At 37.0% G+C, this 26,719-nt stretch overlaps 3 protein-coding genes and 1 long non-coding RNA gene across 5 annotated transcripts; 3 read left to right on the top strand and 1 right to left on the bottom strand.

Moving 5' to 3' along the window:
• The first annotated feature begins 3,570 nt into the window (after positions 1–3,570).
• LOC126622803 (uncharacterized) lies at positions 3,571–5,892 on the top strand. The gene has a single exon (XM_050291519.1). The coding sequence runs from the start codon at positions 3,571–3,573 to the stop codon at positions 5,890–5,892; it is 2,322 nt and encodes a 773-aa protein (XP_050147476.1).
• A 921-nt stretch (positions 5,893–6,813) lies between these two features.
• Positions 6,814–12,412, top strand: LOC126623140 (leucine-rich repeat receptor-like serine/threonine-protein kinase At1g17230). Of its 2 annotated transcripts, XM_050291926.1 has the most exons (4): positions 6,814–9,904; positions 10,010–10,828; positions 11,316–11,696; positions 12,118–12,412. In XM_050291926.1, exons 1-4 carry the CDS (start codon positions 7,909–7,911, stop codon positions 12,132–12,134), a joined length of 3,213 nt encoding a protein of 1,070 aa, XP_050147883.1. In that variant the 5' UTR covers positions 6,814–7,908; the 3' UTR covers positions 12,135–12,412. The 2 variants fall into 2 exon arrangements, with proteins under 2 accessions (XP_050147883.1, XP_050147882.1); XM_050291925.1 differs by having other exon boundaries at positions 6,815–10,828.
• A 1,337-nt stretch (positions 12,413–13,749) lies between these two features.
• On the bottom strand, positions 13,750–15,649 carry LOC126623142 (serine/threonine-protein kinase WAG1). The gene has a single exon (XM_050291929.1). The coding sequence runs from the start codon at positions 15,504–15,506 to the stop codon at positions 14,031–14,033; it is 1,476 nt and encodes a 491-aa protein (XP_050147886.1). The 5' UTR covers positions 15,507–15,649; the 3' UTR covers positions 13,750–14,030.
• A 7,088-nt stretch (positions 15,650–22,737) lies between these two features.
• LOC126623154 (uncharacterized) lies at positions 22,738–25,065 on the top strand. The gene is made up of 5 exons (XR_007623648.1): positions 22,738–23,048; positions 23,708–23,736; positions 23,992–24,095; positions 24,511–24,670; positions 24,776–25,065. It is a non-coding gene; the product is annotated as an uncharacterized LOC126623154 (long non-coding RNA).
• The last annotated feature ends 1,654 nt before the right edge of the window (positions 25,066–26,719 follow it).

The raw sequence follows: 26,719 nt of genomic DNA on the forward strand, positions 1-26,719 counted from the left end.
TTTGGTGTTCTTGATGAAAAATAAGAGTGTTGTTCCGTTTCTTCTTCAAGAATTTTGTGCATGGTGTCTACTCAGTTTCATAACAAAGTTAAGGTCTTCAGGTCTGATATCGGAGGAGAATATGTGAATCACACTTTGGGATGTTTTTTTTGTGATCAGGGTATTATTCACTAGACGACTACTCCGTTTACACCCCAACAAAATGGTGTGTCCGAATGAAAGAATTGTCAAATAATGGAGGTTGCTCACTCCTTGATGTTGGATAAATGTGTTCTTAATCATTTGTGGGTTCATGCTTTTTTTGTTGCTGTGTATTTGATAAATCGTGTTCCAAGTAGGGTTCTTGATTTTCAAACATCGCTTGATGTGCTACAAAAACATGTTTCTCTTGTTTCTGTATCAAAACTTCCTCCGAATGTGTTTGGGTGTATTGCGTATGTGCATGTCTACTCTCATCAGCGGAGTAAACTTGATGCATGTGCTCTCCGATGTGTCTTTATTAGGTATGATAACAATCAGAAAGGCTATAAGTGTTATGATCCTCCAACTCAGAAAACTTATATTACCATGGACATCATTTTCTAGGAGGAAGTTTCGTATTTTGTGAAGCCATCTTCCGCCTCTCCACTTCAGGGGGAGAAAGGGAGTGAAGTGCAGATTCGAAGAGATGGTATGGATGATGTGTTACAGTCAGAGTTGGGGACATAACCTATTATGTTGCGTGATACTGATCAGTCGACTATAAATAGTGATCAGTTAACTGTCATTCCCGAAACTGTTTCTACTGACGACGGATTAAATGTGCCCAACGAATTACCTATTAATGTGTCTGACGAATTACCTTCTGATGACCCGTTGCCTGCTGCTGGTATGTCTAATGAGTTGCCTGATGATGGTTCGTCCAATTATGATTCTTCTACTTATCAGTTGCCTCCACAAGCTAATCGTGGAAAACCTAAAGTACAATATGAGCCTGATATGCATGCCAAAGCCAAATATCCTATCAACAATTATGTGTCTACTCATCGTTTGTCCAAACCATATGCATCTTACATATGTCAGCTATCTAGTGTATCAATTCCAACAAAATTGCACGATGCCTTGTTTGACCCTAAGTGGGTTAATGCCATAAGAGTTGAGATGGAAGCTTTGGAAAAGAATTCCACTTGGGATTTGGTTCCCTTACTAAACGAGAAGAAATCTGTTCGATGTAGATGGGTGTTCACTATTAAGCACAAAGCAAATGGTTTCATTGACCGGTATAAAGCCATATTAGTTGATAAAGGTTATACTCAAACCTATGGGGTGGACTATCAAGAGACTTTTGCTCCTGTTGTCAAACTTAATATTGTGTGTGCTCTTCTGTCCTTATTAGCAAACCAAGATTGACCTCTGTTGTGGTTTGATGTTAAGAATGCTTTCCTTCATGGTGATCTTAAGGAGGAAGTTTATGTGGATCTCCCACCTGGTATCAGAACATCTCCTGGAAAAGGTGTTGTATGCAGGTTGCAAAAGGCTTCGTATGGTTTGAAACAATCTCCTAGAGCGTGGTTTGCGAGGTTTACTAGTTCAATGAAGAAGTTTGGGTATGTCCACAGTTATTCAAATCATACTTTGTTCTAAAGCGACAAAATGGTAAGCTAACTACATTGATTATTTATGTTGATGACTGGTGATGATCAGAAGGAGATACAACGCCTTCAAAAGCACCTAGCTACTGAATTTGAGATGAAAGAATTGGGTGAATTGAAGTATTTTCTTGGAATCGAGGTTGCACGATCCAAGCATGGTATTTTTCTGTCTCAACGGAAGTATGTTCTTGATTTGTTAGCTGAAACAGGTATGTTAGATTGCAAACCTGTTGATACTCCGATCGAGCAGAATCATCGTCAGGGCTTATTTCCGGATCAAGTTCCTACTCATAAGGAACGGTATCAGAGGCTTATGGGGAGATTAATATATTTGTCTCACACTTGTCCTAACATTGCTTATGCATTTAGTGTGGTTAGTCAGTTTATGCACTCACTTAATGAAGCTCATATGGATGCAGTAATCCGTATTTTGAGGTACTTGAAGATGACTCGTGGCAGAGGCTTGGGTTTCTCCAAGAATGGTCATTTGAATGTCGAAGGGTATACAAATGCAAATTGGGTAGGTTCTATCACTGATCGGCAATCTACATCTGGATACTTTACATTTGTGGGTGGTAATCTAGTTATTTGGAGAAGCAAGAAACAAAAAGTGATGGCTAGGTCAAGTGTTGAAGCTGAGTTTCGTAGTATGTCTCATGGTGTATGTGAGTTGTTGTGGTCGAAAAAATTGTTGAGAGATCTTGGATTTAAACCCAAGGGTGCTATGAAACTCCATTGTGATAACAAGGCTGCTATTAAGATTGCTCATAATCCAGTGCAACATGATCGAACAAAACATGTGGAGATTGATCGAGATTTCATCAAGGAAAAATTGGATGCTGGAATTATTATGTTTCCATTTGTGGGATATGAAGATCAACTCGCTGATGTACTTACTAAGGCTGTGTCTAATAGTGTGTTTTCCAACTCGCTTGACAAGTTGAGCGTGCGTGACATCTTTGCTCCAACTTGAGGGGGAGTGTTGCGAGTTATATATTAGTTAAAGTGTAAATCAAAGCCGACTTTTAAGGGGTGTGACCGGTTCCACTGCACAGGGCCCCAAATTTTAGGGGCCCCCAAAAATAATTTTTTATTGAATATAATAATATATAAAATAATATTATATAAAAATAATACATAAAAATATTAATCAAATAAAAAAAAAATATATATATATATATATAAAAATTGATGGGGCCAAAAGCCATCAGATACGTGCCATAATATATAAAATAATATTATATAAAAATAATACATAAAAATATTAATCAAATAAAATATATATATATATATATATATAAATTTGATGGGGCCAAAAGCCACCCCCAAAAATAATTTTTTACTGAATATAATAATATACAAAATAATATTATATAAAAATAATATATAAAAATACTAATCCAATCAAGAAATATAAATATAAAAATCTGATGGCTGATTCCCAATAGTGCTGTTGAGTCCCATCACTGCTGCTTCCTAGTTTTCTTTTCTCACGCCCAAATCCCATCGCTACTCCCACTTTTCTTCTTTCAGAATTCACACCACAGTTCCAGACTCCAGTGTCAAATTCCCATCACTGCCGCTGCAGTCTACTTTACTTCTCTTCCTATTGTTCTTTTTTCCCACAAATTAGTAAACCCTAATTTATAAGTTCATGAAATTGAAGAGAAATTTCCGAATATGAAGAAAATTCAACTGATCAGAATGATGTAGACTTCGATTAAAGTAAGATATTTACTAATTCAAGTATATTGACTTGGAATTTGAAGATTTGGGTATTTCTCATTTATAATAATTTTTTTTCTTTTGTACTTTTCAGGGCAAAATCAAGAGGAGAGCAGTCACAAAAAATCACTAGATGCACACGTATTGCGAACTATCAGGTTTCATTGTTTATACTTACTATAATTTTATTGTGATATTGTTTGAGATATAAAAGATGGCACCTACTAGAAAATATCCATCTGGCTACTTGAAGCGTCAAAGAAAAAGAAAAATTGAACAATTGACTCAGTCTCAAAAAGGAGCTATTGATAGGTTCTTTCTGAAAGAAAAAGAACCACAAAGTTCAGTGGATGATTTAATTACGGAACAACAGGATGACAATGAGCAATTAGCTAATGATTTGGGCAATGATGAAATTGATGATGACCTTGATGAGAAAGATAATCATGAGGATGCTCCTATTGTCAGTGGTCAACCGAGTGAGTTCAATCCCTCAAACATTTATGATCCTCAAATTTGGGATAGTCTTGATCCCAAATGGATTGATTTCTTGGCAGAAAAAGGTCCTGGAAGAGATCTATCAATTGAGAAAGGTCCTAAAGATCAGTTTAATAGGCGTTTTAATGCAGCCTTTTATACTCAATACTTATCCAATGGAGAGAAACATGATAGAGATTGGCTAGTCTATTCAAATGATGTTGATAAAGTGTTCTGTTTTTGTTGCAAATTGTTCAAGAAAGGGCCTCTTAAAGGTCAATTAGCAAATGATGGCTACATAGATTGGACATATCTCAATGTGAGGCTTAAAGAGCATGAAAACAGTTTTGATCACATCTCGAACATGACCACTTGGATTGATTTGCGTCTTAGATTGCAGAAAAACGAAACAATTGACAAAGTTGTACAAGACCAGATCAAGAAAGAAAAAGAGCATTGGAGGGAGTTACTACGAAGGTTGATCTCCATTGTGAAATATCTAGCTAAATACACACTAGCTTTTCGTGGAAATAACGATAAGCTTTATCAAGAAAACAACGGAAATTTTATGGGCCTAGTTCAAATGATGGCTGAATCTGATCCATTGATAAAGAATCATCTTCAACGCTTCCAAAATAATGAGATTCGTTATCATTATCTTAGTCATACCATCCAGAATGAGTTGATATTGTTGATATCTTGTGAAATCAAAGCTGCAATCATTCAAAAAGTCAAAGAAGCTAAATATTTTGCCGTGATACTTGATTGTACTCCTGATTTTAGCCACCAAGAACAGATGACCTTGATCATAAGATGTGTGGATATGAACAGTACTCCAGTAAAAGTTGAAGAATACTTTTTGCAATATCTGATTGTGAATAACACATCACGAGAAGGACTGTTTGAAGAGTTGCAAAATGTATTAAAAGTTCTTAATCTTGATATTGATGATGTGAGAGGGCAAGGTTATGATAATGGATCAAATATGAAAGGGAGACACCAAGGTGTACAAAAGAGGCTTTTGGATATAAATCCTAGGGCAATGTACACTCCATGTGGTTGCCATAGTCTTAACTTAACACTTTGTGATATGGCAAACTCTTGTGGCAAAGCGAAAGACTTCTTTGGAACAGTACAACGTATTTACAGCTTGTTCGCAAATTCTACAAAACGATGGCTGATTCTAAAAGAAAATATAAAAGGACTGACTCTCAAATCATTGTCGACCACACGATGGGAGAGCCGTGTTGCGAGTGTTAAAGCAATTCAATCTCAACCTCTACAAATAAAAAAAGCTCTACTCCAATTAGCAGAAAGTGACAATGACTTAGTAACAAGAAGTGCAGCTAAATCTTTGGCAACATATGACATTGGGAATTTTGAGTTTTTATTGGGCATGACTATTTGGTATGATATATTGGCTGATGTTAATGAGGTTAGCAAAGATTTGCAATCTAAAGACATGCTTATTGATGTTGCTATAGAACAAGTACAAGGATTGATCGCTTATTTTGAAAAGTACAGAGAAACTGGGTTTGCGGAGGCGATGATTAATGCTAAAAAACTTGCTATTGAAATGGAAATTGATCCCGTGTTTCCAGAAAAGCGTCAAGTTCGTAGAAAAAGACATTTTGATGAGAATGAAGGTGAATCATCCCAACCAACGGAACAATCAGCGGAGGAATCTTTTAGGGTTCATTACTTCTTGTATATAATAGATCAAGCTATTGGTTCACTGAAGAGAAGGTTTGAAGAATATCAAGCGTATGATGATATATTTGGGTTTTTGTTCACTTCAGAACGGTTGAATTCGATGGACAACAATAAATTGAAAGATTCTTGTGATCGGCTTCAAAACTTTCTCAAGAAAGATGAGCTCTTTGATGTTGATGGGGATGCATTATTAGTAGAGTTGAAGCTTTTACGAGAGCGTTTGCCAAAAGAAATAAAGACATCCATTGACATATTGAACTACTTGAAGAGGATGCGTTGTTTCCCGACTGCAAGCGTTGCATACAGAATTTTGTTGACTATACCTATTACTATTGCATCTGCATAAATGAGTTTCTCAAAGTTAAAATTATTAAAATCATACTTGCGGTCAACTATGTTGCAGGAAAGGTTAAATGGACTTGCTTTGATATCAATTGAAAGTGATTTTTTAGACAAAATTGACTATGAAGTTTTAATTGATGATTTTGCAGCAAAGAATGCACGAAGAGCCATCTTTAAGTGAAACTTCGGTGCTAGACTTTTTTAAGTTTTGTTTATTTGGTTTCCTTAGATTGAACTTATTGTTAGTTATTAGTACTATGGTTACTTTGTAGCTTTTTATACATTTAATAATATTTAGAAATAGATGGTCAGTGAGTTTTAAAGTTTATTTCGATATTGCTTTTTAACATCAATACATTGTTCAATTTTTTTTAAGATGTCTTATAAGAAGGGCCCCTTTTATGAATTTCGCACAGGGCCCCCGAAATCTCAGAGACGGCCCTGGTGTAAATAGTAGTCTGTTGTCCCACATTGATGAAGTGTATATGTAATACCAATTGTAACTCCTATATATACTCCACTTTGGAGATTAATGAATATATAAGAAAATCTCAAATATTGTCATATATAATTTTGGTATTTACCATGTTTAGTTTGACAACTTTGAGTTAACTTTTCCCAGGCATACGAGATCTTACATTTTGCATGTAGGATTTCCAGCATTATATCTCCAACAATGCTTTTTGCACCAAAAGTTTAGGTTTCAATTGTATAGTAATTTTATGAACAATGGTAACAACATCATCATTAACAGAATTTGGTTTATTTAATAAAATTTTAAAAAAAATCCCAAAAAGCATGGAATCCAGAAGATTACATGCAGAATGCAACATCCTGGCTTATTTTATAAACAAGTACAATTACATGCAGTGCAGGTGAGTTGTAGCTCTCTTTATCTAAACCATCTCATTGGTCTATATGGTAAAAGATAATAGTGTCCAAGTTCAAAGGCCCTATAAGAATTTTTATTTATTTTCCATTTGACCTCTCAGTTGAATTTAAGAGATCCCACTAAGCCACTCAAAGCATTTCAAGTCTCGAGAGAAATCATTACACCCCAAAACACACACACAGTCCCCCCATAGTGCCAGCAACAATGGCAGAGATTGCAATCTCAATCTCTCAGAAACTCACATGACCAGTCTCTCTCAATCCGCCATGTTTTGCAAAAATCAAGGCACATCAAGTTCACAATGATGGGTAACAAGAAGCATAAACTTGGTGGTGGATTCCATGGAGGAGAAGAAGAAGAGGAAGAGGCAGATGAAGAAGGAAACTGAGGCAAGAATTTGCTGTAAAGTTTGGTTTAGAGTTGACTTGTTTATTTTATTTTCTTTTCATTTCACTGCTTAAGATTGTGACTTTCACGGCCTCCCTCCACTTTCTTGCCTTGATCATTCAATCTTTTCTTCTATTTTTGTTGTTCGCCTCTCGTTTTTTCTCTGTAAAGTTCTCTCTCTCTCTCTCTCTCTCTCTCTCTCTCTTCCTTATCTTTGACAGTCTGACTCTATTCATTGCATTGTGGGCTTTTTTGTGTGGTTTTCTTGTTCAGTGGCTTTAAAACTTAGTTGGGTTTCGGTCCCTTTAAGTTAATGCCACCGTTGAGACCATATTTTCATTTAGTTTTCCACAAACGTAGTTGTCCTCGCCTAACCCCCTATTTCCTTCGCTATTTTTTATTTATTTTTTTTTAAAATTGTATTTTTGGATACCATGCATGGAGCACTACCTCCCCTTGTATTCCAATTTCAGTTTCAATCTTGTATCCCAATTTCAGTTTTCAATATTGCCTCTGAGTCTCTTTTGTTCTGAAGTTTGCTTTGATATATCAGCTTTTTAATCTCCTCCACAGCTTTCACTGATCATCATATTCGTGTTCCATTGAGATGTTCTAATAAAAAAAATTCCCTAATTGTTACCCAGTTGGAGGACTTGAAGTGCATATTTCCTTTAAAAAAATTCTCATGCCACAAAACTTGCTGAGCAAACAATGTAATTTTCTTAATTTGTGTACGTAGAAATGGCTTGGCAGGTTAGTCATCTCCTACAAATGTTGTTCCACATAGCACTCATATTTTCTCTCACTTCTGCCTCCATTAACTCTTTAGACCAAGAGGCTCTTTCCCTTTTGGAGTTCAAAAGATCACTTTCTGATCCAAGCAACAATCTTGAAACCTGGAATTCAGCATATTCAAATCCTTGCAATTGGACCGGAGTTCGTTGTTCTGATTTCAAGGTAACTTCTATAAATCTCAATGGACTTAATTTGTCTGGCACTTTGTCTCCAAGCATTTGTAATCTTCCTTACTTAACTGAATTCAACGTGTCCAAGAACTTCTTCTCTGGTCCTTTCCCTAAGGGTTTGGCAAATTGTCACAATCTTGAGATTCTAGACTTGTGCACAAATAGGTTTCATGGAGAAATGTTGACCCCTTTCTGCAAAATGACCAACCTTAGAAAGCTTAACCTCTGTGAGAATTATGTGTTTGGTGAAATGCCTGAGGAGATAGGGAATTTAGCTTCACTTGAAGAGCTTTTCATTTACAGTAATAATCTTACCGGTGTCATTCCCACATCGATTAGTAAGTTGAAAAGGCTCAAGGTCATCAGGGCGGGTAAAAACTCGCTTTCAGGGCCAATACCAACTGCTATTGGTGAGTGTGAGAGCTTAGAAGTTCTTGGGTTGGCACAGAATCAGTTAGAAGGATCGCTTCCGAGGGAGCTGCACAAGCTCCAAAATCTGACTGATTTGATCCTCTGGCAAAACCAATTAAGTGGTGAGATTCCTCCTGAGATTGGTAATTTAAGTAGGCTGCAGTTGCTTGCCGTGCATGTCAATTCTTTCAGTGGATCGCCCCCGATAGAACTTGGGAGGTTATCCCAGCTCAAAAGATTGTATATCTATACCAACCAGCTGAACGGAACTATTCCACGCGAGCTAGGGAATTGTACCAATGCTGTTGAGATAGACCTTTCTGAAAATCAGTTAACTGGACTCATCCCCCGGGAATTGGGTTACATCCCTAATCTCCACCTGCTTCACCTTTTCGAGAACCTGCTTCAAGGAAATATTCCTAGGGAGCTTGGGCAGTTGAAGATGCTGCAGAGGTTAGATTTATCGATAAATCATTTGACAGGCACAATTCCACTAGAGTTTCAGAATCTCACTTGCATGGATGATTTGCAACTGTTTGATAATCATCTTGAGGGTAGAATTCCGCCTAACCTCGGAGCTAACAGTAACCTCACAATACTTGACATTTCTGCAAATAAGCTTGCTGGTAGAATACCTCCACATCTTTGTAAGTATCAGAGGTTAGTGTTTCTAAGCCTCGGTTCCAATAGGTTGTCCGGAAATATTCCATACGGTCTTAAGACATGCAAGTCTCTGATGCAGCTAATGCTAGGAGATAACCAGCTTACAGGAAGCCTCCCTATGGAGTTATATAACCTTTCTGCTCTTGAAGTCTATCAAAACCGGTTCTCAGGACCAATACCTCCAGAGGTAGGCAGGCTTATAAGTTTAGAAAGGCTGCTCTTGTCAGATAATTACTTTGTTGGGTACATTCCTCCTGAGATTGTGAATCTATCACAGCTTGTGACCTTCAACGTTTCCTCTAACAGGCTCTCGGGTAGCATTCCTCATGAACTTGGAAATTTAATAAAATTACAAAGGCTTGATCTTAGTAGGAACCACTTCACTGGAAATCTCCCAGAAGAACTTGGAAAGCTAGTGAATCTAGAACTTTTGAAACTTTCTGATAACAGTTTGATGGGAGGAATACCAGGGACGCTAGGGAGCCTGGCCCGACTGACAGAGTTGCAGATGGGAGGAAATCACTTTTCTGGTAGCATCCCTGTTGAGCTGGGCCAACTTATTGCTCTACAGATTTCCCTCAACATTAGTCATAACAATCTTTCGAGTACAATTCCTGAAAACTTGGGGAACTTGCAGATGTTGGAATCTCTCTACTTGAATGACAATCAGCTTGTTGGTGAAATTCCTGCTTCAATTGGTGAGTTGCTTAGCCTTTTGGTGTGCAACCTTTCTAACAATAACCTAGTGGGAACCGTGCCGAACACCTCTGTATTTCAAAGGATGGATTCTACAAATTTTGCAGGAAACGATGGTTTGTGCAGATCAGTTTCTAGTAGTTGTCACTCTGCAGCTCCATCTACTACTCCGAAGCGAAGCTGGATAAAGGACGGTTCATCTAGAGAGAAAATAGTGACCATTATATCCGTTATAATTGGATTAATCTCCTTGTCTTTTATAGTGGGTTTCTGTTGGGCAATGAATCGCCGAAAGCCTACTTTTGTTTCACTTGACGATCACACAAAGCCTGCAGAAGTGTTCGATAACTATTACTTTCCTAAGGAAGGTTTCAAATACCAGGACCTTGTTGAAGCTACCAGCAGTTTTTCAGACAGTGCAATTCTTGGAAAAGGAGCCTGTGGTATTGTGTACAAAGCTGTAATGTCTGACGGTGAGGTCATTGCGGTAAAGAAGCTAAAGGCACAAGGAGAAGGAGTAAGTGTTGATAGCAGCTTCCGCGCTGAGATATCAACCCTTGGCAAGATCAGGCATTGTAACATTGTGAAGCTCTATGGCTTCTGCTGCCACCAAGACTCAAATCTTCTCTTGTATGAATACATGGAAAATGGAAGTCTAGGAGAACATCTCCATGGAAATGAACAAAGATGTTTTCTAGACTGGAACGCTCGATATAAGATTGCTCTTGGAGCAGCAGAGGGTTTGTGCTATCTTCATTACGATTGTAAGCCCCAAATCATCCACCGCGACATAAAGTCAAATAACATTTTATTGGATCAAGTTCTTCAAGCACACGTAGGAGACTTTGGCTTGGCTAAATTGATTGAGCTCCCATACTCAAAATCCATGTCCGCTGTTGCAGGTTCATATGGCTACATTGCCCCAGGTAACTAAAGAGTTAATAGTATTCTTTGTTTTCACTCATTCTTCTCGTATATTCTCTTCACTAGATAGTACCACGTCACAGTTGCTTGAACACAGCTCTCCCATAATGAGCATATCCTAATTTATATCGATGTTAGTCTATTTAATAATTTACTTAACACACCTTCTTTATGTTCTAATTTTTAACTGCAAACTGCTAATGATGTAAACCTCATTCGAGTTATTCCAATATACTTGATATCAAGGATTAAGTCATGATTTCAAGCATTACTCAAAATTGTCCAACATTTCAAGGGAGATGAAATTACCATCTCAAACCTGAATCCCGTAACTTCTTTTGCAATTTAAAAATGTTTGAAGTGAAGAAAGATTGACTGTTCATTTCTGAGTTGTTGTTGCTCAGTTGTTTATCAGATGGCGTATGAACTTACAATACTGAAATCTTGTTGGTACTTCTAACGGTATATTTTTCTTGGAATTCATTTTAGAGTATGCATACACGATGAAAGTGACTGAGAAATGTGACATATATAGCTTTGGGGTTGTACTGCTGGAACTAGTAACCGGGAAGTCACCTGTTCAACGGCTGGAGCTGGGAGGAGACCTCGTCACTTGGGTGAGAAGGGCAATACATAATGGAGTGGTAACAGCTGAAATATTTGACAAGAGGGTAGATCTGACAGTGAAAAGGACAGTTGAGGAAATGACTCTATTTCTCAAGATTGCATTGTTCTGCACTAGTACATCCCCAGTTAACAGGCCAACAATGAGGGAGGTGATCGCAATGATGATTGATGCTAGGGCGTCTGTGAGCAATTTCTCATCATCACCGACATCCGAGAGTCCTTTAGATGAAGGCACTTCAAGAGGTGAGAAAAAAGATCAACTTATTTCTCCGTTGTGGAAGTTGTGACTGCTTTATGCTTTTTAAGGTTCTTCACAAATGCTTCCTCTCAAAATCCGTTTCATAGTAAAAAAATACCTAAACCCCCGTTTCAAAGAAAATAAACCCATGATCCCAACTGCTACCGCACCAGTTTGTTAGTGCACCATTGAAGCGTAACTTTTTTCTGTAGTTCGAGTATTTAAGTGTTTCTCGTTAACATTATCATTTTTTGGCGTTCCTGATGCTCTAATGCCCCAATTATTCTGATTAAAAGTGATGAACTGCTTAACCAAACTACATTATCTTCCAATTTCCACCGAAGGGAAACTTGTTATTTTTGTCCTATTTCGTGTAATTAAAGATTTCTCAGAGACTGACGCTTGCATAATTATGAAAATTTTCAGATTCCATGGGATTATAGACTCACTCCATCTCCATGAAAGGGTGCTAAGATTCTGCATGTCCTCCCATACTACTACACACTGAACGAGTGATCTGCATTCGCACTCGGATTGCTCGAGAAAATAAAGATTTTATCAGCAACGATCTGCATTTGTACTAACCATGTGCTCTAGCTCGATCAATTGTACTAAGATTTAAGAGAGGTTTTAGAAGCATAATAATTTCTCTGTAAACAAAACTCTCCTTTTCGACCTAATCCCAAAATCTATCAAGCATCACTCTATAGTTTCTCTTTTATCACGTATGTCACTGTTTCTAATTGGGATGTCGGAGAATAGAGTCTTATCATAAAAAAGTCTCAGTGCAACTAAGAGTGGAACTATTCAATATAAGGTATGAACCATTCACTGATTAACCAAACAGCAGGAAGCAATTATTTTGCAACTTCTTTTAGCTGAGTACTACATTGGTTAAATACTGTTGAATTCTATAACACACAATATATGTAAATAATGCAGAATACAAGAGGATCCTATGAGCCAGCTGATGTGGCCATGCATATATGCAATGCAAGGATGGATCAGTCTAGATGTCTATGGTGTAGGTCTGCAAAACCTAATTCCTGATAACCAACAATTTATGAATCTTGTAGCTTTTTCTCCTCTTCCCGCTTGAAATATGTAGTTAATTAGAGTTGTTGGAAAAGCTAGCAAAAGGGTTTAAAGGAAAAATAAGAAGGATGAGCAAGAAAACAACATGTGACACAATGATACACCCTGGTACGAATTTTATTAATCGTTGAGCAGAATTTAACTTATTACTGATTTTTCAATCTTTTAGCGGTTCTTGGTTTGTTTATTCATTTACTAAAAAATTAGAGGCCAATTGTAGAAGAAAAAACTGGATTAGAATGGTTCTTTATAGCAAATAGAAAAGAGAGATATTTGGTCAGTAAGTTCATCAAAATTAAGAGGAGCAATTCAAATTTGGGTGTGTTAGTACCATATTATATTGGGCCTCATTACTTGGGCTTCCAGACATTGAGTTCATGATCTATGTAAAAGGGGAGGAGCCCTTAGTCTATAAAAGGGATTCCTCACCCTCACAATCCTCAAGCCTCACATCCCCAAACAGAGGCTCTCATATTCAGAGCAAAGCTCTCTCAAACTCTCTCTTTCTCTGAGGGACTCCCCCTCACACTTATAATCCATACATACAGTTACAGAGAAATACAATCAACATCAGTGTAGACGTAGCCCAAACATTAGGGTGAACCATGATACATCTTGTGTTCTTTACTTTCTTGCAGATTCACGGTTGGATTTACGTTGTTCTAAGACTCTTTGGTTTTGTGCATCAACAGGGTGTAATTGAGAGAGCGTATTGCTCTAGCCAATTTGACATTGTGACATCTATGCGATATGTGAGTAACAATACAACGAATCTGTATACAGTATGAGACACATCAACAACGGAATACCTAGGTCGCAAGGCAAGGGAGGACGGAACCTCGCGTGAAGTATGAGCGACTATCCGTTGCACAACTCTCAAAGTAAGTGAAAAACAATACAGATATACGAGATATGTTTCCATAAACTGATTGAAAACATATCATCATGAATAGATTATAGATATGTACCAAAACCAGAGACATTTCCAATTAAAAAAAAAAAACTTAGTGACTGAATTAGACAAGAATCAAAGCTTAAAAAAGACTTAAATATAAATCTTCTATTTTATTTTAGAAATTAAAATATAATCGTGACTGTATAACGCCGATTCATATACATTAAAATTCACACAAAAAATCCCTCACAAAATCACATCTCTCGCCGAGACTGCTGCTGCTGCACTACCTATTTATACAAACTCTTCACTGGATTTTCACCTTTTACCCCACAACAAAAAGGGGTATTCATCTCACCACTTTATTACTGACATACTGATAGTAATTACTGTTACTGTGTCTATTGTTCTTGTAATTAGATGATGATCTAGTCTTCACAAATTGACCTAGTGCCTTCCACCAAGACTTCCTTCTCTTCTGTGTGGGCCCAACCAGTATGTTCCCGTGGGGCTTACTAGGCTTCCTTCTGAGCCCAGTAACCTCGGGTGGCCTGTAAGTCCGGATCAAGGCCCAATTAATCCCACCGAAAAACGGGTGCTGTTTAATTTCTGTGGCCCCCTTGGCGCACCCCAGCCTCCTCCGTGGATCCCTCACCAGCAGCCTCTCAATCAAATCCCTCGCCTCCTTCATTCCCTCCTCTTCTTCCTCCGCCACGCGGAACCTCACCCCGCTGCTCGAAGCAATATTACGCAGGGTATTTTCTTTAGTCACGCCCTTAAACGGCGTCGTTCCGTGGAGAAGCTCGTAGATAAACACTCCGAAAGCCCACCAGTCAACGCCGTTACCGTGGCCGTTACCTGATATCAACTCCGGGGCTAGATACTCGTGAGTCCCAACGCAGGATTTTGAAAACGCGGTTGTCGGCTCCGCCACGAACTCCGCCACCATTTCCTCTTGCTGCTCCCTCCTCGATCCAAAACAGGAATAAGTACCTTTTCTTTTAGTAGGCCTCGTCTTCTGAACACGGCGGTGTTGCAAGGTGGGGTTCACGTCTCCTTTGAAGCAAAGATCGAAGTCTGACAACATAACATGTCCATCCTCGCGCAGGAGTATGTTTTCGGGTTTCAGGTCCCGATAGACGACTCCCAGCGCGTGGAGGTACTCAAGGGCGATGAGGACTTCTGCCGCGAAGAAGCGAACGGCGGAGACAGGGAGACGGTTTAGTGGCTGTCTGAGGAGGAGGTTGTGGAGGTCGCCGTTCGGGCAGTAGTCGATGAGGAGGCAGGTGTAGTGGGAGACGTCGATGCGGGCGTAGAGCGTAGGGAGGAAAGGGTGGTCGAGCATGGAGAGGATCTCGGCCTCGGTGCTTACGTGGCCGAGTTTTTTCGGGGTGAGTAAATCTTTATCGACGACTTTTAGGGCGAAGGTGGCGGCGTCAGGGTTGTCGTGGTCGTCTCGGAGGCGGCATAGGAAGACGCGGCCAAGGTTTCCTGTGCCAACATGGCGGAGTAGCTTGAGGTGGCGAAGGTGGAGGGTGCGATCGGAAGAGATAGCGGTGGCAGCCTTGATAGCCGTCCAGCGCGGGTCCGACTTGTGGTGGTGGAGGGGATTTGTTGTTGTGGTGGTAGTGGTGGAAGTGGTGGAGAGGCGGTCGTTGAAACTGAGGGTCAGGCTGCTGCGGGCTAAGCTGGAGCGAGCACTTGAGCAGGAAGTGGCGAAGGTGCGATCGGTGAGGGCGGTGGAGGTGGAGGTGCAGCTAGTGAAGCTGAGGTCCAGATCTGCGTAGTCGGATGGGAAACAGGCCAAATGGGTTTCTTTGTCCATGGCGGTTGGATGAGGAGGTTGCGGTGGCGCATGCGCTCTGATGACTGAATATTTTGGATGGACAGATGCAATGGAAATATACAAGTTGATATTTGGGGGGTTTGGGGGCTTATAAAAGAACAGAGAGGAAGAGAGAGGGGGAAGGGAAGGTATGTGGGACGTGGTGGGGACTATTAAATAAGGTGTTTGGTTGACCCAAGACTGAGCATTTTTGCATGTAAGTATGCAGTGGTGGTGGAAAATGGAAGAGAGAGAAAGATGGTAACAGTTAAAAGAAGATTAAGAAAGTGTGCTGGTTGACCAAACCGAAAAGAGATCCTCTTTTCCACAAAACAACCGGATTAATTGATTCGGATCTTTGAGTTTTTATCCAACGATCTACTTGTTTTAATTACCTAAAAGTTATAATAATTTTTTGCCGTTAAATAAAAATTCAAAAGTTCGGATCACTTGATCCGATAATCTTGATGGAAGAGATCCGGAGAGGATCTTGGTGGAAGAGATCCGAAGAGGATCTCTTTCCGACCAAACCGACCATTTGCATGTTAATGACAGAGATAAAAAAAAGGGAGAAAATGAAGGAATACAAGGAATGAGATGACTCAGATGAGGCATCAGGCATATATAAGATTCTGGTCCGCTGCATTTACCATATATGCAGTTTTTTCTGCATTTTAAAGCAAGTCTGATCCGTCCAACCAGTCAAATGAAATTGTATATTATTCCATATCAACATCAGCTTTAAAAGGAAAACAAAACTAATATGGAAGGAATGATCGAACAGTCGACGAAGAAGAAAAAGGAGGAAATCTGATATAAAAAGGGGTGCTAAATTAATTTTGATTCTAGTTCGCCAGTTATAGCAATCTGAGCATGCAGTTCTTCCAAATCAGAAAAATGCACCCACATTTATATATAGAGACTTCATTGGATTCTATGGCACATCCAATTAACCTATTAATTGGCAGAATAATACGTACAATTAATGAAGAAATTCTATGGTGAAAAAAATATCAATAAACTCCATTCATATGATTATTCTCTTCGTAATAGCATTTACAAACATTATTAATTATATGGTACACAACAATATATAGGATAAATTGATAAAAGACGAAGGCCTCTAGAGAAAACCCTAGAGAGAAACCTCCCAAGAGGCTCCTCCTACCCTTTCATCGTTTTTTAGACGAACGATAGCAGTTTAATTATAATATTAAAAATTTATACAAATAGAGGACATTCTAGATACCACTTTGTCTACTTTTTTTTTTTTTTTAAATTTCTCTTACTTTATTCTTACACTCAATTTGAAGGACGTCGTTGTGATTTGCACAAAGTACTTTGGGCGAACTTTGTCTAGTGATGACTCTTAGTGGTTATAATGCAACTATTATCCACTACATATTATGTGCTGTTGGATAATTGGAGGTTGATTTGTCCTCAAATATCCTTTGTGTTATAGTATGTTTTTCTTGGCTAATGCGGTGAGATCTGCAACAGCACGATTTTGACTCATGGCGGTAGTTATGATTTAGGGTTTTGATTGTTTTGGACTATTGCGTTGTTTGTGTGAATTTTGTCCGCTCCAGTTTAGTCATTTGAGGTTGTTATTTGTCAATTATATTGAGATTTGTGTCAAATGTAGATCTTTAATTCATTGTTAAAGTTGTAATATATAGGTGCTATAAGTAATAACAGGGAAACCACATGCTTATAGAATAACTTTTTATTTCTCGCTTATTGTGATACGAAGAGTTTAATGTCGTCGTTGAATTAGTTGGGTGGCTAAGATTGTTTTAAATACAGAAACCACTCCCTTGTTGTAATTGTAGAGGAAAATTAACTTTAATTAATTAAATCCCATGCAGGAGGGCGACCAGGATAGTGGTTTGAAGATTTGAAGGCGCTGCCAAAGGGTTAGGAGCCGCGTTTATACCGAAGGACGTGAATCAAGTTAAACAATTGAACTTAGCACTGAGTCTGAGATGAACGGCTACATATATAATTAATTTATATACTATATAGTCTAGTCCTCTCATTCTCTGTGGATAAATATTTGCATGTAATAGTTTGTCGTGGTTGTAGCGTTTCGAAAAACTATTACTATAAAGTTACATGCAAGAATCTTTCGATATAAGTTTATACTAGCGATCCACCTAAAACGTTACGAATAATATATAGTGAATGCGTTCCGTAAGAGTCTCTCCATGTGTGTGTGATATAAGTACGTACGTAAGCAATGCACTTAAATTCGGTATTGAGAGCAGCCGGTCATGACTTTGGTAGTACGATTCCGTTTACTAGGTGAAGTGTGAAAATTTTGTACTTTGTGATCTGTTCTGATTATTTATTTGTTGAACCTGTGAGGGGTAGGTCGGTTTCCACCAATGGTGTTATTACAACACTAAATGTGCTGCTTCAAAAGTCGGATCTTTATAATTATGTTCAAGAGTAATTTTAGGAAAATTAAATTTATAGAGAAAATTTTGTAAATTTAGTCTCTCCAACATTACTCTTCTGTTCGAAGTTACTACACGTCCCTTTGGCCTTAGGATGCTACAGCTCTAGATTTTGGGTGTTGAAATGGATAAGAACTAGCTAGCTAGGGTTTTAAGTCTTTAATATATAGCACGGCATGCACATCGATACAAATATCCCCGTAAGTGTTTATCTTTGATAAATACACAAATATGTATACCAATAGGAAAATCTTCAAGAGTGCTTACAAGATCATACATATACAACCGAACATATAACTATTAATTCTTGAGATGAGTTGCAAATATTGATTACAAACATGCAAGAAAGTTATACATTTTCACCCTCTAAGTTATATTTGTTGTATTATTGGTTCATTTGTAGTAACGTATATGTAGTTTGAACCTTTGTTTACCTATAAATCTTATTTGACATTTATTTATACGACGATATATTTACAATAAGAGGTTGCAAGAATAAATTAGTATCAAATTCGTCATTAACAAGATTTGAACTTAAAACCTCTAATTTACAAGTGGATAGAAATATCTCTAGACCGTCATACTAAGTGATCATCCCTACCTAACACTTATACATGCAAATCTGACCTTGATTATATTACACATACAAAATTGTAATTCAAATTTGAAATTTCTTTAAATCAACCAATATAAATAATATTTTAAAAATATCAAGTTTTTAAAATTTTTATTGAATATATTAAACCATATATTCAACATTAACTTAAATTATAAAGAGATTTCAAATGAATCACCTAATTGTTAATTAACAAATAATTAGTAAAACCAATTTCATGAACATTTTCGATCATGTGCATCTCCACTCAAACTATTGTGTTTGAGTTTCGAAATCAATTATTTAGCATGCATTCATGTCATCCACGTACTTTATTGTTCATTACGTTAACATTGCATTGCATCTGAAATTAAAAATAAAGAGCTGTGTATGTTTGTTCATGTGAAATTTTAAGAATAAAAGTTAAATTCAACGTGTATACTGCAGCCGACCTTTGGCTTTGTGAGTAAAATAACGATAATATAACTGGAACCTTCTAATCTCTGCTAATATAAAACTAATTAATTAATCACTCGATGATTAACTAATGCCCTTTTAAACAAGGCAAAGTACGTACCAAACATATATAGAAATGGTCAATGGGAGGCCATGGATGTGGCCCCATGTGATGGGCCAAGGTCACTTCTTCACTCTTAGGGCTAGGACCCACGTGGAAAATGAAGAGAGGATGCTGTCTGCCACGTGCTCAACACTGGCCCTACAATGTCGCTCACACCACCCAATAATAACTCGTTCACATTTGACTCTTTTATTCAATCCCATATTTAATTAGAGAGAGTTAACACCCTTTGTATTTTGTCATTTAATACTACGATCTAATGTTGTTTTTCTTTAATTGTAAATGAGAATTTTTAGATTCGATTATCGCTAAAGGCGAATTTGAACTACATTATTACTAAGTTATTATGAGGTTTTGCCCAATCCTCCGCCTCCTTAGTGTTGTTAATATCATTGGTTAAAAAAAAAACCAAACTTTTTATTAAATGCCACACTTCAAATTTGTTACGTGAGAAGGTCCAAATGCAAAGATTGCTTGTATTTTTTTATTTAATTTTCTGAAGCATATACAAAATAATGATATTTATTAATTATATATAATAATTCATCAATAATGTAATTCACCTTCCGAACTAGTATTTAAGTGATGATAATAATAATGTAGGCAGAGAAATAATGTTCCTGTCCTATCTCTACAAATCAGAGAGATGGAGCTGCTGCTGCGGCCCTTGTAGTTGTGGGTCGATCTGCTGAAGAGGATCGATATAACTGATCCCTTACCCCCACTGCAAGCAAAAGGGGCGGGTCGATATGTTTAGAGAGTTTAGTTTATCTGTAACTATTTTAGTTGTATTATTTGTTAGTTTAGGGATTGAGATATTCTGATTTTCATATGTGTCATTTTGTATCTATTACATTCATCACATGATTATGTTGTTAAAATAATGAGATATATTCTCAGTTTTAGCACGAATTGTATCGTTCAATGATACAAATTATTAGTCGTGTGATAATGCATAAATTATGAACGTGATTGACTCATAATTACTTACTAGACTCTTTTTTAGAAAGAATCCTAGAGTCATTTGGGGAATGGTTGAAGAACATGCAATGTGGTATATGTAGTAGCTAGGTCAGTGTTATATAAAACTGTGGTTAAGTTGACTTAATTTTGTCTAAAACACAAGTTAATTAGAAGAAATATAAGTTGGTGTCACGTCACAACACTACTTACAAATCCAGCTACTAAGTTACCGTTATTCGAATAACGAATCACTCATTTAACATATTAGCACAGAAAAATAATATCTCAAGACGCCATCAATAAAAAAATGTATCAAAATACAGAATATCTCCAAGTTGGAAAGAAGCTAGTTTTATTTCCTAATCACCCTAGTGCATGGAATCATGTTCATGAGAGGAGTCTTTCTTTTGTTTTTGAGAAATAATTTTAGCACAATCATTTTTCTTAGGCGTCTTAAGCCAAAATAGTCCCTAAGATTTGGCATAACTCCTAACTTTGGTCTCTGAGATTTGAAATCACTAGTACAAAAACATGTTTGCGCGACGAAAACTTGCGCGACGCATAAAATTACGTCGCGCAAAGCCGTTTTGAGCGACGTAGGTGTACGTACGTCGCGCAAAACGGCTTTGCGCGACGTAGTCCTTCGTCGCGCAAACTTTTGGCGCCAAACCCTAAGAATTTACCGCTTTTTCCCACCTTTGCGCGACGCATGCCCACCTACGTCGCGCAAAACAACTTTGCGCGACGTAGGTGGGCATGCGTCGCGCAAAGTCACCAACTTTTTTTTCTTTTCATTTGATCTATTTGGGAGGCAGAAACTACATACCCAGTTGCAGCAGCTACCTCCATCGCCCATCTCTCTCTTCAAAACAAGTTTGACGGTTGGATCGTTGAAACTAGTTTCGTACAATGCGTATCTCAATAAAATGTTAGATTCCCTAACACTTCGATTTTATTTATACTTTCATCAAGTATAACATAAGATTTTGTGGTATCCACTTGTGTAAATATTTTAAATTGACAATCGAATTAGTTCCTTGTATTCATATAGGATCCAGGAGTGTAGCTGTAAAAAATCATCAAAATCGGAGTTAAAATAACCGTTAAATTGTGATTTTTTCGTTTATAACCGTCGAAAAGTTTTGTCCCGTTACATGATCTCTGAAGGTTTGTTTTTTGCGATTTTTTTCGTATGCGATCTCGATGCATATACAAACAAGTTTGACGGTTGGATCGTTGAAACTAGTTTCGTACAATGCGTATCTCAATAAAACGTTAGATTCCATAACACTTCGATTTTATTTATACTTTCATCAAGTATAACATAAGATTTTGTGGTATCCACTTGTGTAAATATTTTAAATTGACAATCGAATTAGTTCCTTGTATTCATATAGGATTCAGGAGTGTAGCTGTAAAAAATCATCAAAATCGGAGTTAAAATAACCGTTAAATTGTGATTTTTTCGTTTATAACCGTCGAAAAGTTTTGTCCTGTTACATGATCTCTGAAGGTTTGTTTTTTGCGATTTTTTTCGTATGCGATCTCGATGCATATACAAACAAGTTTGACGGTTGGATCATTGAAACTAGTTTCGTACAATGCGTATCTCAATAAAACGTTAGATTCCCTAACACTTCGATTTTATTTATACTTTCATCAAGTATAACATAAGATTTTGTGGTATCCACTTGTGTAAATATTTTAAATTGACGATCGAATTAGTTCCTTGTATTCATATAGGATCCAGGAGTGTAGCTGTAAAAAATCATCAAAATCGGAGTTAAAATAACCGTTAAATTGTGATTTTTTCGTTTATAACCGTCGAAAAGTTTTGTCCCGTTACATGATCTCTGAAGGTTTGTTTTTTGCGATTTTTTTCGTATGCGATCTCGATGCATATACAAACAAGTTTGACGGTTGGATCGTTGAAACTAGTTTCGTACAATGCGTATCTCAATAAAACGTTAGATTCCCTAACACTTCGATTTTATTTATATTTTCATCAAGTATAACATAAGATTTTGTGATATCCACTTGTGTAAAATATTTTAAATTGATGATCGAATCAATTCGTTGTATTCATGTAGGATCAAGGGGTGTAACTGTAAAAAATCATCAAAATCGGAGTTTAAACTACCGTTAAATCGTGATTTTTCGTTTATAACCGTCGAAAAGTTTTGTCCCATTACTTGATCTATGAACCTTTTTTTTTTCGATTTTTTGTATGTGTGATCTCGAAGCATATACAAACAAGTTTGACGGTTGGATCGTTGAAATTAGTTTCGTACAATGCGTATCGCATCAAGTTAAATGGTATATATATTTATTAAGTAAATTTAAATTTAAATTTTTTTTACGTATAACACTTAAGAAATTAAATGATATGTATATTTATTAAGTAGCTACCAATTTATTAGTCAGGTTTTTATTAGAAAAATATATTATTGTGAGTTTTATGTAAAAAAAAAAAAAAATTTAAATGAGTAAAGCCACATTTTCAGTAATTTTTATAATTATTTTTTTAAATTAAAAATACCTTGCGCGACGTGAATTGTATACCTTCGTCGCGCAAGTTTTGATAATTTTGGCGCAAGTATTAAAAATAAGCGCCAGTTTTGATAATTTTGGACTAAATATTCCCACGCCCTCCTATTCCCAGACCCCTTCTCTCTCTCTCTCTCTCTCACTCGATCTCTCTCTTCCGTAGCCTTCCTCCTCTTCCCAGACCCCTTTTCTCACTCTATAATTTCCCTCAAATCTGCTTTCTTTGCTGAAAAGGTAGCTAATATGCTTTCTTTGCTGAAAGGGTAGCTATCGTATTGTTCTGCACCGTCGCCTGCACCACCGTCTCAGAAAAGTGAGCCAAAATCTCGCGAGAATCAGGCTGCACACGAGCGGATCCAAAGGCCAAACCTCCGATCTTGAAGTCGACACACCCAGAGGTAAAAATTTCTCATCCTCTCTCTTCGATTTCAGAATACTGTTATGGTTGGAGCCCCGACCCTCATTTTGAAATTAATCACTGAGATTTGATGAAAAAAGGAATATTAATTCATATGTATAAGTAGTTGAAAATTTTACATATTTGGTGGTTGAAATGATAAAAATGATCGATTGTGGTGTTTAGTTATGTCATTTTTAGTAGCAAAGTTTTGGACTTCTGAATGCAATAATGTTACTTGTTTCTCAAAATAGAATCACTGAGATTAGATGAAAAGGTGGTTTAGTTAGAAGAGTTGGATTATAGAAGCGAATCTGCTTTCTTTGCTGAAAGGGTAGCTATTGTATTGTTCTACACTCTAGTAGTTTTAACTTTTAACTTTTAATTCCTTTATTTTCTCCAATTAATCCATGGATTTGCATAAAGGATTCAAAATTTTGTATCCGAAGTTTGTTTAGTTTTTGTTAGTCTTATTATTGCAGGCACTATTATGGTCTTGCCTAACTATTGAATTTTAGTATTCAAAGTGGAGCAGTTGGTTCATTATGCCTCTTCCATGTCATTGCTTGGATCCTAAATCTTCCAATTTGTTGCAGCGTCCTTCTACCAGAATAGTTTTCCCGGTGTTCTCAATTACTGACCTTTTTTTTGGCTTTGCAGGATCATATCATATGGACGCCTGGCTTTTGGTTGGTCTTGATCCTAACTTTCTTTAGCAAGCTAGGAGTAACTTTTTCTTTTTTTTTTTCCTATTCCATTTTCAATGACCCTAATTTTTGCCTACTTTGCTTAAAGAAGACTATACAATTGTTTGTCCTAAATCCTGAAAGGTCGCTAAAATTTAAATACCCGTCTACATTTCTTAAAACATGATTTAATGGATGGAAGGTTAGAGGTGGTAAAAGGTGCAAAATAGTAGTTTTAATTCATTCTTGTGTTTCCAGATTGCAGCAGTCTCCTAATCTATTGGCTTTCGGTTCGCTGGTAATGTGATGTTGTCTCTGTCTTGGCTTGAAGTATCTCACTCATATGTATTCAATCTGAAAAGGTAATCCTAACTCTTGTTATTGTTTTCAACAACCCAACTTTTGCCAATTTTTGCTTTAGAGTGCTGCTTCTGTATTGTATTGGTATTAAGCTGTTAAAGTTTATTTATTTGAACTGAGGTATTCTATTTTGTTCTTTGAACCTCCATTATTTACTGAAGGATTATGCATCTTTTTTTGCTTTCTTGTTTAGTACATACACTTGCTCATAAGTTGTTTTTTCTCTGTTCTGAATTTATCTCCTCCATGCATCTCTTCTCTCATTGCATTTGCATGGGTGGTGACCTTTAAGTACCTTTTCGTATGCATTTAGTAATAAAAAGGAATTGGGTTTTTTTAGTTTATGGGATTGTGTAGGTACATTCTTGGACTTTAGAATTGGTTTTAGTGAATTGGGTTTTATTTGGTTTTGTGCAGGGAGAGCTTGTGCGTGCTTTAGGAGGAGTTGTGGCATCCACATCTCTTCTTGGAGTTCCTCTTGGACATAACTCCTCGTTTCTTCAAGGGCCGACCTTTGCACCTCCAAGGATTAGAGAGGCTATCTGGTGTGGGAGCACCAACTCAACAACTGAAGAAGGTATCTAATTATCTCAATTAGTAGCAAACTTTTGCTTCTCAAAACATTCAGTTTCGAGAAGATTGGCTACCCTGCTCGTGTTCTCATTATAATTTTTGTCCACAGGAGAGGTCAATTCCTTGAAGGAGGAAGTGACAACCCTAAGAGGTCAGGTTGCGGCCCAGGGCGAGAGGATGAATATAATTCTTCAGGCCTTAGCGATGTCCGGCCTCCAAATCCCGACGATGCCAGCACCTAATGTTGCTCCACCTTCGACTTCCCAGCCATTTCACCCAGACGATACCGAGTAGCATGATGTATTAAACTTAGAAGACTTGTAGTTTTTTATTTTTTTGTTCGGACAAACGTACATTTTCATATATTCTATAATTAATTACTTTTTCTTGGTTTATTAATTATTGTTTAGCATTTAATTATAATATTCAATAATTTAATTATAATATTTATTAAAAATTAAATAAAAAATATAAATGACACAAAAAAAAAAAAACTTTGCGCGACGTAGGGATGTCCTGCGTCGCGCAAACCCTTCCTTCACTGCCTTCGTGCGACGGTTCTTGCGCGACGAAGGTTCGTTTCGCTAATTTTTGGGCGACGTATTTTTTACTTTGCGCGACGACGGTCCTACGTCGCACAAAGTCTTTTTTGTACTAGTGAATTGATATAAGTGGTCCCTGAATTTGTCCACCATCAATCATTTTGGTCATTCTGTGAAAAATCTCTGTTAAACAAGGACCAAAATGATAAAAAAATACTTTCAATTTAATAAACAATGGGCCAAAATAATTTGACAAAACTTGAGTCATTTGGCAGTGTTCTAAAAATCAGCCTAGGTGGCACCTAATCGCTAGGGGATGAAGGCCTGCTGCGATTTAGTGCAAATCGTTTCGAAAAATCAGTCTAGAGGTAGACAGCCCTAGGCAGGCTAGGCAGCTAGGCGGTTTGGGTTTTTTTTATTTTTTCTTCTTTATTTTATTTTATTGATTGTGTGTTTTTTGTCTTCTTTAGTTTCATGGTTGTATACTTATGAAAATGATGTACCTAATTTGCAAAGGATGACTATAAAGATTCTCTCATTGACTACAAGTTCATTAGATTGTGAGAGGAATTAGAGCACTTTTGAGGGGATACATACAAAGAAAAGGAATAGACTAGATACAATTTAGTCTATGTCTAATTAAATGCAAGGATTATGAACAAGAAGAATTTAGTCTATCATCTAAGAATACTCCTCATTATGATTATATGCTTAATGTTTTTTGAATGTTGAATTTGTTGGATACATTTACTTTATGTATTCTTCTACTTCTATTTTTGCATTTTATCGTTATTTTATTATCCATACAAGTATAGTTTTTTTTAAGTGTAAATAGATACTTATTTACAAGATATACAATAAATTTACATAAATCCGCCTAGGCACTAGGCCTCTGCCCATGGCCCAACTAACACCTAGCGTCTTTTAGAATCTTGTATTTTGGTCTTATTTGACAGAGAGTTTTCACGAAATGGCCAAATGACTGACAGTGGACAAATTCAAGGACCACTGTTATTGAATTTAAATCTCAATAACCAAAATAAGGAGTTATGCCGATCTAATGAATCATTTTAGCTAAAAAGTCTTTTCCTTATGCGTGCATATTTATTTATCTTCTTATATTCATATTAGACTTATTCAATTCAAAATTCAAAATTAAATTAACAAGAACACATAAGAAGAGAAAATCAACGAGAGCGAAATAAAGTTCTTTCTTCTTTTTGTTTTTGTATTTGTTTTTGTTTTTTTTGAAAAGGTTAAGGTATCCTTCAACCTAGAACTCTGACCAACAAAATGGCATCACTGAGGTGTAGGTCCAGGATTCTTTGGGAGTTTACATATTGGATTAGTTTCACTAAAGAAAACTAAGTGCCAATTAGTAGGGCCATGTGGCAATTGCATGTGCCAACACATGGCAAATCGATTGTATTTATTTCTCATTTCATTTAGTTTAGTGACTTAGACATGGCACAATGAGTGTCCATTAGTCCATATACAGGATCTTCTTGAGT

This window comes from Malus sylvestris, chromosome 5 (genome assembly GCF_916048215.2).
Source record: "Malus sylvestris chromosome 5, drMalSylv7.2, whole genome shotgun sequence".
Taxonomy (NCBI): Eukaryota; Viridiplantae; Streptophyta; class Magnoliopsida; order Rosales; family Rosaceae; genus Malus; species Malus sylvestris.